Raw genomic sequence first — 12,793 nt, 5'->3', positions numbered from 1 at the left:
TTTTCTCCCAGGACTCTCAGCTGTGTGCATAAAAGATGGCTGGTTTTCACAATATGCTTTGGAAATCATCATTTTAAACTCTGGACGTGCTTTTGTGGGTCCTCCCAAAGGCACTGGTGTAGAATTGTATATGTACAAGGTACTCATCCTCACCCACTTCCTGTCACATCCACACCACACCCACCCCTACCTTATATAGAGCATAAGTAGCCACATCATGACTTTTTAAAAGAATTACCCTAACGTATTCAAAAGAGACATGGCATAAGTACTGCTTTCAAACACTGTGATTTTTGCTTTTGTTTTAGATTCGTCACATAATTAAGCATATAATACCCTGTAGGGCATCTTCCTAATCTTGAATCCTTTGACTTCCACCTCTACGGAAAAAAGCAAGATACGAGGAAGAAGTACTTCACATTAGAACGAGGAAAGAGCAAGAGGTAAAATTATGTCAAACCAAGTTTACCTTGTGACAACCAAGATGAAAATAGTGTGGATCATAATTTCATACGTAATATATATCTCTTCTCATTACTTCCTGCTCCCTTTACCATGTTTTATTTTCTCCATAGCACTTCATAATGCTTAGTACACTCTCAAACCACACAGGCCTGTGCAGGCTCTGGAACCTTATTCTGGGCCCAGGATCATGGAGTCTTGTCTTATACATTAGCAGTTTAGAGTTCATCCGAGATACAAGGATGCTCCTTTACAGTTTTTTACCTTGTTTGTTTGTTTATTTTCAGTCTCCTCTCTAGACTCTAAGAATGTGAATACTTTATTTGATCCTTGTTATCTGGAATAGTGTCTGGTAATATTAAAAGTTTAATTCACAGTCATTGACTTTCTACAATAAAGTTTCTTTTGTAGTTGGAGGAAAAAAAAAAAGAAAGAAAATAGTGTGGATCTATAAAGGAACATTGATTAATAAAGTCACTTTCCGATTGAGGGAGGGGCTAATTCTCCATGTGGATCATGAACTCACTCCTATAAAAGCTTTTTTTCAAAATGTGCTCTACAGAAGTTGTTTTGAAGAATTTATCTGGTGTAAAATGAAAAAAAAAAAAGAGAGATCTGTAGTAAAATAAGTGTAAAAATAAATAACTTAAAGTTTGGCAGCCTTCTCCACTCAGGGCCTACCCAGAGTTAGTGCCCTAACATGAATCCTGACTCTTCAGGAGGGTTGAGTTGGCTATTCATATTTAAAATTATTTAACTATAAAAACTTATAAAAAGAGAAGCATTTTTGTGAGACTAGTGTTCTTCAGAGTACAATTTAGGAAATACTGCCTTTCAGAATAGGTACACAAATTATTTTTATTTTTATTTTTATTTTTGTTTTTCAAAAAGAAGGGAGATTAGTACAGAACTGAGAGCACCGGGCCATGAACTTCTCACTGCGCTCTCTAGCCCAGGGCTTCTTAAAGTCTCATGTGCACATTAAATCACCAGGGAAGGTGTTACACGCTGGCTCCTGAGCCGTGAGTCTTGCCTGGGAATCTGAATTTCTCACAAGTTCCCAGGTGATGCTGATGTTGCTGGTTCAGGAACCACACTTTGAGTAGCAAAGGGTTAGAACACATGTGCCTGCAATGAGGAAGGCATCCAGGGGTTGTTCAGGATGCTGTGCTGTCTGATCATTCTTTACCCAGGAGTCTGCGGATGGGGCTTACCAGTAAAACCTGTTGGGGGTGATGCGCTCATGCATGAGTTGCCAGCGTCTCCCAAAGTCCATGGAGCTGTAGAGCTGCAAAACAATGAAGTGAGGAGAGCGTCAGCATCAGGCGGCACTTTCAATGTGAATACATGGGTCTTCCCCCTGGAGAATCACATGCCAACACACCGGAGTGCTTCACACACCCAAACAGGCATCTGCTTTATCCAGATAAAAACACATGTATATGAATACGCTCTGCTTATGATCCTGCCTTTCAGCACAATAGGCGCTTAATACGTATGCAATTGACTGATGTTTGTGAGCTGAGTGTAAGTCCATTTCTAACGCCATCCATCAATCTCTCCTTTAGGGGTAAAAACTGTAATAAAATTACATCTCCTTTTTTTCCTCAAAATGCATGAAAGTCTTCACCTATGTCTAAAACCATTCCAAATAAAAACTACTTATTGGACAAGTCCTACATGTAAGGTGCTCTGGTGGATAGCAATAGGGAGAAGAAGCAGATTCTGGGTTCAGAGGGAAAATGGAACACCTAAGTAAAAAGGCTTGTCAGCTGGGATCTGAGCCAATGTTATGTGCAAGAATACTGGGCTCTTTCAGTTCCGTCTCTTACTGCTCCCATATGTAATCTAAACGAAATGGACTCCTCCCAGTCACTAAGGATACCAGGCTCGTTCAAGCTCCCATGGGCTTGCAAGATGGCCAAGATAAGGCCACTCTTGTGCCCGAGTAAAAATTACCCATCTGTGCAGGACTGGCACAGGGAGGCTTCCCCAGGAAAACCTGTTCTGACCGCTTCAGCCCACTCCTCTTTCCTCCTTCTTCATTCACTGCACTCATATTTGGTTTCCACTGAGCACTAATCCCAGGCTAATATATGGTTATGTCTCTCAGATTTGGCCGTATTTAGTTGTGTTTATTTTCCTTGAATACATATTAAGTGTCCATCAAATATCTGTTGCATGAATCACTAATCACACAGGCAGGTAAGGATGGAGAGCAACTCAGAGAATGAGAAAAAGTTCCAGAAGAGCCTCCAGAACTTTGAAAATTAAAAAAAAAAAAACCCCTCTGCATGCGAATAGGGTCCACATTACTTATTTTATGGATGTAGTCTGACCCCTTTGTAACGCGTAAGGGAAAGCCCAGCATACCTATAAGAGACTAGCCAGAAGAGTAGGGTTTCTTTGCAATTGAATGTCTGATGGTACAATATCTGAACTGAATAATAATAGTAATAATAATAATAATAATAATAATAATAATAATAATAATAATTCAACCACATTGTTCTTTCACATCTATTTGGGCCTTTAAAAGACACTCTGAGAAAGGAAGAACAGTTCTTACTAACTTAAACTCCTGTTCTCAAGCATTTTCTGATCAGCCAGGCAGTTAACCACTGACTCCATGGTGTCGCTGCTATTTCTACTGTCTTCCTCTAGGAAGTTGTTCACGCTGAGCCATTTAGGGTTGGATGCCTCTCCTCCACCTAGACTGTGAGTCAGAGAGGGACAAGGATCATGCCTTACTCACCTTCATGTATCACTAGTTATACAATGCCTGGCACCTCACAGGTGAACACAAATAACCTCTTTCACAGTTAAGGAAACTCAAGCTCAGAGAAGTTAAGTTTTGGTCAAAGAAACTAGGAGTTAAGTTTTCGGACACCAAGCTCACATCCCCTTCCACGAAATCATGATATCTAGACTATAATGTAGGTTTCACCATGTTTATACGTCTCCCACAAACTTTTATAGGAAGAGAAATTGAGAAAGGCAAAAGTAGGTGGCCCTCAAGTTTATAGAAACAGCGTCAGGTGAAGTAGATTCCTGTAATCACATCCCCAATAGCTGCTCACCTGTAGGGATGCGCCATCTGGCACAACACACCCCGGTAACTTTGCTGTCTGTTAAGTTCTGAGACCATAATCTTATAGTCCATACAGAGTCATTTTTGAATAAGTTCCTGACAACTTCAAAAAAGAGTTTGCGGGGCTTGGGAAAATTTTGGCCCATTTCCAATTCAGCAAATATTTTTTGGACACTGTTACTATGAACTACATAAAAAAATCTATTTTTGTCCAGTAAATGACTGATGTGTTTATTTGCATTCCCATTTTATAGATGAAGATATTAACACTTGGTCTACAAAGCGATTGCAGCAACTATATGGAAAATTAGGATGTCAATGCTTATTTAGCTGACAGAGAATTTATACTATACCACACCAACTCTACACCACCTCTCAAGTCTCACCATATTTATCCAAACTGGGCTCTCACCTCATGGGTGAGTACTAACTACTACGTGTGTCCAACTCTGCATGTGGTAAAAATAGTCAACACTCTTCCCCATTACTCTTAGTCCCTTTACTTATCAATTCAGTGAATAAAAACACTAACTCTGCACCATTAAGTGGCAGAGCACACAGAACCACATCCAACTCATCAAGCAACAAAAAGGGTAACCACTGACCATCAAAATATACACATGGGTGCATCGCATGAAAGGGGAAAATGGGGCAGAGGCTGAAGCTCTAGAAGCTGAGAAATGGGCAAGATTAATAGGTGTAGAAATGGAATAATGAGGCTTCCTGGGGAACTACATCCTGCGGTAGGCCTTTGGAGGTAAGTGGTGTGGACAGGAGAGAAGGCGGATAGAGATTTTACTGAGTGGAGCAGACAACAGGAACACAGGTGTCAGTATGGCCAAGGTCTTGAGCTTGGCATGTGGGGAAGCTTTTCAGAGGAAGGAGGTTGGTGATGACTGTTACTGGATGAAAAGAGATAGAGGATGTCTGGCTGGCTGTCCAATAATCTATCTCTTTCTCCCCATCCATCCATTCATCTATTTGTGCATGTTTCTATATCTATCTGTACGTACATTTATGTTGGGGTAGTTTGGGAGGAAAAACAGGATTTGCGAAGATCAGACGATCCCACTGAGAAATATATTTTCAGAAATTTTACTGAAGAAACTGAGTTTTCAATGCAAGGTTTTAAGAAATGATATGTTTTCCTGCCCATTGAAGATGTCTGAGGGATAGATGCTCAGACTTGAAACACATGTTTCCCAATTAAATTCAGAAGAGACTTTAGTTGAAGCCTTCTGTAACCCAAAGATGTTATCAGACTCTCTGTCAGCCCTGATTTCAATCAAAGCAAACAGAGCCCCAAATTCCTCCAAGTAACACCCAGCACGACTGTGTCTCCCACCGATGCACACTCTAGGGACAAGCCACGGATAAACCATGAGGGTCACACTGACACTACAGGGGTCTCCATTTCCTGGGGACATGATCAGTCCTTCCATTGTGGGGGATCCTGGTAGTGACAGGATGCCATCTGCCCCAGCTCCTGCTAGCGCTCCTCCTTGGGAAAAGGATTGCTCCTCTTATCTCATGCCCTTCGTATCAGAGAACAAAACAAGAGATCAGCTGCCGATCTCCTCATCCGAGCCTGTTCCACCTCCTGCCTCCCCTGTTCCTAGTTCTGCTTTTTCAGCTCTGCAGTTTGACTGATGGGAGAAAAATTAAATTGAATTCTCTGCCTAGAGGCTGATTCAGATGAACAGAAAGAGCAGGCTCCTATTCATTAAGGGCCTTGGGTTAGCTACTTTGTCTCTCAATCTAGTAAGTTGCTAAGTTTGAAACAAATTTTATTCTATCACAGGTGGATCTTTGCAGCCTCTCCATTTGTGCATTCGTTCATCCATTTCTTCATTCATTCATTCATTCATTCACTAAAAGTATACCAAGCAACTGCTATGCTTTAAGCACTGAACGAAATGCTGGGCTTACAAAGGTTTAAAATGCCATGAATAGTGGAAGACATCTATTCAGACAGTTATACTGCAATGTGAGATATGTTATGATATTAATATGTACTAGTTATCTTGGCAATGGCAAGATTGTGGGCCATTGGTACTTTCTTCTTTAGATTTTTAAATTATTGTGAATATGTATGACTTTAGTAATTAAAAAAATTAAAGCTCTAACACTCAATGAATATAGGGGTACTTGTATTTTTTCAAATTAGTGTTTCAGGTTTCTTCAGATAAATTCCCACAAGTGGAATTGCTAAGACATAAGGAAGTTCCATTTTTAATTTTTTTAGGTAACTTCATACTGCTTTCCACAGTGTCTGCACCAGTCTGCATTCCCACCAACAGTGAAAAAGAGTTCCCTTTTCCAGCATCCTCACCAGCACTTGTTGTTTGTTGATTTATTGAATATAACCATTCTGACCAGTGTTAGGTGTTATCTCATCGTGGTTTTAATTCACATTTCTCTGATGATTAGTGATGTTGAGCATCTTTTTATATCTCTACTGGCCATCTGGCATGTCCTCTATGTTCATTGCAGCATTATTTACAATCACCAACATTTGGGATCAGTCCAAGTGCTCATCAGTAGATGAGTAGGTAAAACTACTATAAGACATTTACACAATGGTATATTACTTGGCTGTAAAAAAGAAAAAAAATTTTTTACCCTTTGCAACGGCATGGATGGACCTGGAGAACGTTATGCTAAGTGAAATGAGCCAGTCAGAGAAAAGTATACCACACAATTTCACTCATATTTGGAATCTAATGAACAAGATGAACTAACAAACAAAATAGAGATGGATTTATAGAGAGCAGGCTGACAGCTCTTGGTCAGGGGAGGAGTCAGTTAGGGGGTGGAGGAAGTGAACAAAAAAGAAAAAGGATTCTTGAACATGGATAACAGTGTGGTGACTGTGGAAGGAGGAGGGTGGGTGGAGGGGGAAGAGGGTTCGAGGGGATAAATGATAACGGAAAAAGTACAATAAAAAATAAATTTTAAAAAGGCCTAACACTCAAATAAAAATGAAGCACATAGGTAACCATTAAATAGTAAGTGTTAGACAAGTATTTAGTTGGTATGAAAATGTTTATAATATATAATTTATTTAAAAATCACTATAACTTTGTAATTTATTTTTAAATTTTATATAATATTTAATATATTACAAAACATGCACACAGTGACATGAACTTTATTTAAAGTAGTGCTGCAAAAAAAGTTGAAACATATTAGAAAGAAGTATGCCAAATATTAGCAGTGGTTATCTCTGAATTGAGGGATTATTGGTAATTTTTATATTTTTTAAAGCTTTCCATTATTTTCAAATTTCTTTACAATGCATATATGAGGCTTTTCCAGAAGGTATCTAGCCATGTAATATAAAAAATAGAGACATTTACTGAAGATACAAGAAACATTGTACATAGGACAACGACACCTCAGTCCCCTTCAAAGTGGGCTTCTTGGGATCTCACACAGTTCTCCCATTCACTATCAGCTGCCTCACTGTATTTTCCTGACTATCATCAGTGGTCTGAACGCTCTTCCTTTTCAAAGGTGACTTTAGTTTTGGGAAAAGTCAGAAGTTGAAGGGTGCCAAATCTGGGCTGTTGGGGGGCTGAGTCACTGGGGTGATTTGATATTTCACCAAAAAGACATGATGCATGAGGGGGCATGATGTCGTGAAGAAGCTGCCAATCACCAGTTACACATAGCTGTGGCCTTCTGAGTCACCTGAATAGTGTCTAAGAGGAATTTTCAAGCCTAATGGAAAAATCTGATGCAGATTCATTGCCCTATTCGCTCAGTTATTTTGAATGTGACGACCACGCAGTACACATGCTCACTCAGTGGCGTCCAACACCTCCACTGACAAGTGTAGTGAAGTTGTCATCGTTCACACTCATGAATTCCTGTCCACTCTCCTTGGCTGCCAGATTACACTGATGTCACGCAAACTGTTCTTGTAACATTAACAATGGCTGGACCATTTCTGGACAGACCTCAATATATTTTCATAGTAATACAAGCTTGTATTTTGTAACTTAAATTTTTATAATAACTTTCTAATTATAATGTACACATTATATTTATCTCTAAAACCACCTTTTAAAGATCCAAGAATTAAAACTCCAATTTTTTCATGAGGAGACTGGAATTAGACAAGGCAATATGGGATTTTCCATAAAATGATATTTCACAGAGATTATCATAGAGAGTGGTGAATCCCTCCTTAGACATGTATTTGTATTAGCACACATGGTGTTTATATAGCCTGCATGGCTTCAACCCAATATGTTTCATGCAACATTAAAATAAAATGTATTTTCCAAGCAATAAATATCTTTAAAAAGCATTTCTTGTTCACATAAAGTTACATATACAAGACCATGTTGTCCTAGGTTTCCCACCTCACAATGTCCCTCCCTGCATGGACATCATTCCTGACCTTTTACCAGAGAACAATCGAGATCCTCTTTTTTCCCTCCTTTCCCTATGTGCCATGATCTCATATCTGTTAACTAGCACGTATTCAGTAGCAACACACACAGAGCCCTAAATGAATCATCAGAACAGCTGGAAAATATGAAATAACATGCTCTTTTCCTTATTGATTCAGTTATTAGTTCCCTAATTACATCAGCCTGCCAAGGAAAAGCATCAGATAGCTGAAGAACTAAAGAGGTAATTTAATCAATGTAATAATGTTCCACAGGAAGAACAAATTGTATCTGAAAAGCTTAATTCAAAGAATAATATGATTGCATTGGGAGATTATAGGTTAAATTGTGTCCCCCTTAAAAAGATATATTGAATTTCTAACCCTCAGTATCTCAAAATGTGACATTTAAAAATAAAATCTCTGGCCCTGGCTGGTGTGGCTCAGTGAATTGAGCCCTGGCCTGTGAACCAAAAGGTCACTAGTTCAATTCCCATTCAGGGCACATACCTGGGATGCAGGCCAGGTCCCCATTTGGGGGCGCTCGAGAGGCAACCACACAGTGTTGTTTCTCTCCCTCTCTTTCTCCTTACCTTTCCCTCTTTCTAAAAATAAATAAATAAATATCTTAAAAATAAGGTCTCTGTAAAGGTAATCAGATTAAAATGAAGCCAAACCCAAATGAGGCCTAACCCAAAATAACTGATATCCTCATAAGGATGAAAAAATATTGAACACATATACACAGACACAGAGGCAAGACACACAGAGAAGTCCATGAGAAGACAAAGGATTGGAATGATGCAACCACAAGCCAAGGGATGCCAAAGACTGCTGGCAGATCACCAAAAACTAGAAATAAGAAAAGAAGAACTCCCCAATAAGTTTCAGAGGGAGCATGATCTTGCCAACACGTTGATTTTAGACTTCTAGCCTCCCATACTGTGGGACAATGAATTTCTATTGTTCTAAGTCACCCAGCTGGTGTTATATTGTTACAGCAACCCTAGGAGTCAAATGCAGGCATCTTACACCTACCACCAGGAGCAATCATGACAGATCTTGCTGCCTTTCTCTGTTGCTTTTTCTCCACTCCTTGTCATTTAGTTTTCAGTCCAGAAGTCTGGTTTAAGGGCCAGGTTGTTGAATCTATGGCTAAAAGCCAAACTCTCACTCGCTAGTATTTCTCTGTCCTATGCATTTTCATTGTACCTCTAAGGATATGGTTTGAAAATAAATGTGAATTCATAATAACCATATGGTGGCAACCAGACATAATCAGGAAAAGCAACAAAATAATGCACTTTATGGCAGTTTTTGTTATTCTAGCTAGATTCCCTAGAGCCGGCAGATCTCCCATGTGGAGTGAAGGATGGTTGGAAATTCATTTATATAAGTTTTCCCCTGTAGGCAAATTCAAATTTAAATCATAACTGTCCTGATTTTTTTCTCAAAACCTATGGAGTTTAGGTAGCATTCTGAAAAATTGTGGTCATGAGAATTTTGTCTTTCAAATAAAACGAAGCTCACGCTTAAAATAATTAGAGCTCTCCGCTTATTTCCTTGGTAGCCACAGAGCGTGTAGGAGGGCATGGCTGGGCTCCATAGGGCTGCAGGGAGAATCCCCTGGGCTGTGGCAGTATTTACAGTAGGCAGGAGAGAAAACAGGGTCACACAGCAGCAAAGAGTCCTTCCCAACATGTGCCTCTGGTTCCTTAACTTCTCTCTTGATAACTGGTAAAGACAATCCCAACCAGTGTCACTCTAAACTCTGGGTACATAACAGCTTCTGTCCTCTGCAGTCATTTTCCTTGGCCCTTGGAAGATATAAGGCATGTAAACCATAAAAAAATATTTATTAAAAAAAGACATAGGCATTCACCTAATCATGCTATTCTTTTAAGGGAGGCACCATTTTTCTTCCCTTTTTGAAGATTTCTAGCCAGAGAGGTTTTATCTCTCTCAGATAGCTTCCATTGTTCATTTCTTCATTTAATAAATATTGACCAAATGTCTATTGAGAAACAAGAACTGTTCTATGGGTTTAGGATACATCCGTGAACGAAAGAAAAAATTTCTGCTTTCAGAAGCCTTACATTCTAATGGAGATCAAGAACACAAATGACCCTCAAGCCCATAGTGTGAATATGTGAGAGATATTAGAAAAATAGTACAATTATTTGTATTCTGTAGACACAGGTTCATTTTTCTGGCACTTAAAACATTGAGGAAATGTCTTTGCCTACCTAAGAAGATTTCCCCACTTTTATTAAAACGCTTGTTTTCCTGCTTTTGATAGAGTTCAAAATATGTTTCACTTTCTTTTCAAATCTTAGAAAAACACAGCGTAAGGGAGATAATTCTCAACAGATGTGTGGAGAGCAGGACCAATTAAATGGCATTAATCCAATCAAGATAGCATAAAGTGTATAAAACAAATTGGAGTCACTCATGTCAACTAAAAACAGCTGCCAGTCAGCCATGATACTTGGTTCAAGGGGGAAACTACCTAAGTCACTCTAAGACACATCTGGCAAGAAGACACACTTAAAATACCTACCTACATGGTCAGAACAAACATGCCTGGCAAGGCAGCACAGTTAAGATGTCTGCACATGTGATCAGAATAGCCATGTCTGCAGAGCGGGACCACCCATAGATAGGCTTCTGGGTAAATTCCACTCATGCTAGCAGGGGTGTCAAGAAAAATGGACATGTACCATCCATAGGCTCCTGGGGACATTCCACACTTGGCATCAGGGTGTCAAGCAGAACAGCCATGTACCAAACATAGGTTCCCGGAAAAATTCCAAACTTGGCATCAGGGATGCCAAGACATTTATCAAAAAGACCCAGAAGGGTGAAGTACACAACTTTCCACTTATAACTGAGGCAGGTTCCAGACCACTGCTGAGACAGCTGAGCTTCACACACCAGAGAGCTGCTCTATGCCATGCTGATCTCCCTTGGCATCAGCCACTGGAGGCTCTGCCCTCCTGGAATGAAGACTTTGTCTGCCCTGCTGCCCACCTGGCTCCAGAGATCCTTCCTTGAAAGATGCTGACAACTCTTCTGCCCACCACGCTGTCTCCTAGACCTGCAGACTGAGACTCTGGGACTCAGGTTCATTATTGTCCATTGATTGGTGTGTGTTTGTGTGTTATAACTCTCTTAGATTGCTAGAATGTAAGTAGGGTATTAATGCATGTTGATGTTCTACTTTGAGTGAACCTTCATTCAAAAAAATGACTGAATAGCATAGTTACTCTGTGTGACTCTTCTTGATTCTTTGGTACTGCACTATTCAGCAGGCAGCTAGCTGAGCAGTTGCCCCACTGACTTATAGGAAAAACTATATCATGAACACACACTCATGACAAGATGACATTTTATCACAATGCTGGGGAGAAACAAAATCCAAAGAGCCTGTGCTCCATCTAAAAATGGGTTTTGCTGTTTTTGAGCTGAACAGGAGAGCTGATTCAGTGTGATCAGGTTTTATAATTTTCCAAAGGAAACTGAAATTTTGATTATTTTTAATGGAAAGTTTCCATATTTTTCAAGTTTGGCTAAAAATTTAGGAATTTAGAACATACTGCAGGGCAAATATCTTGATCCAGAAGGTCAGATGCTGCTTGAAGGCCACCATTATGTGACCTGAATCTTAGTGTAGAATTACAAGTGTCTGAAGGAAAGAGTAGGACTCTTTTACCTGAAAGTAGAATTATCAGATACAGCTAATAAAAATACAAAACACCCATGTAGTTTGAATTTCAGAAAAATAAAATAAAATTTTGGGATAGGCTTTTCCTTTTTTTGAATGCTGTAGTTTATCTGAAATTCAAATTTACTTGGGTATCCTGTGTTTTATCTGGCAATCCCACCTTGAAGTCTTTCCCCATTTCATTGCTAAGAGACTGGATGATAATACACACTCCTTTATACTATGCTTCTTTATACTTTGACATTGGATGCCTTCAAGTAAATAAATGAAACTCAGAATTATCGCCAATGTGCCCTGTAGTCAATTAGCTCAAATTAGTCCACTCACTTAGCATTAATTCATCAGCTAACATGTGCTAGGCTTAGTATAAGGTGTGATGTCACAAAGATGAATAGCACAGGGTTCCCTGATCTCCAGAAACCGAAAACCTAGATGGGAAGACAGACATGTCAACAGGCAAGTGCAACACAACACAACAAGGCCAGTGCCACCGCAGGTAGAGGAGCATGCCGGGAGAACTCAAAGGAAGGAGTGGTCAGTGCTGCTGGGTTGGGCGCTGGGCCCGGACCTGAGTCATAATGAATGAGTAGAAGCCGGCCTGAAGGATAAGTAAGCTCCCCCGATACACTGCAGTGAACAAAGGTAAAACATTCTGGCCATTAGGGAAGATGTTGGACTTAAAACAGAAGCATTATCTCATCCTCCTACAAAAATACAATTCACTTGGCCCAGGATCAGTGGACATTGTTCTCATCACCACATCTTAAAGGAGAAAGATCAGAGATGGAGAAGTATCCCAGCCTGGTCATCTAAGGATTCAAGAGGAAGAGGAGAGAACAACTCCACAAAAACGTGAGGATGAGGATAACAGGAAGACTGGAAGGTGGGCTGGGAGAGTAAAGGCTATAAAAGCAGAGAAGTGTAGAGAAACACAGATTTGTATATCAGATTTCAAAATTCCCTCCTCTGAAACCTAACAGGCAAGATTACAACATCATAAAAACAAGAGCTATTTTAAAAAGTAAATGTATAAGATTCACAACCATAAGAAGTTGATAGAAAAGGCACAGGGTATTCTATAAATGGTATCAAACATGTTTTGAGACTCAGTGCTTCT

General features: G+C 39.7%; 1 protein-coding gene across 1 annotated transcript in view; it reads right to left on the bottom strand.

Moving 5' to 3' along the window:
* Positions 1-12,793, bottom strand: part of SORCS3 (sortilin related VPS10 domain containing receptor 3) — a 550,161-nt gene that overhangs the window by 195,863 nt on the left and 341,505 nt on the right. The window contains exon 5 of the mRNA XM_090279550.1: positions 1,677-1,750. Within this exon, the coding sequence (XP_090135676.1) occupies positions 1,677-1,750 (74 nt within the window). The remainder of the gene's footprint in view (positions 1-1,676; positions 1,751-12,793) is intronic.

This window comes from Furipterus horrens, unplaced genomic scaffold (assembly GCF_987537825.1).
Source record: "Furipterus horrens unplaced genomic scaffold, mFurHor1.1.pri manual_scaffold_5, whole genome shotgun sequence".
Lineage (NCBI taxonomy): Eukaryota > Metazoa > Chordata > Mammalia > Chiroptera > Furipteridae > Furipterus > Furipterus horrens.
The sequence above is the reverse complement of the archived record's forward strand: the minus strand, read 5'-3'. Positions and strand labels throughout refer to the sequence as shown.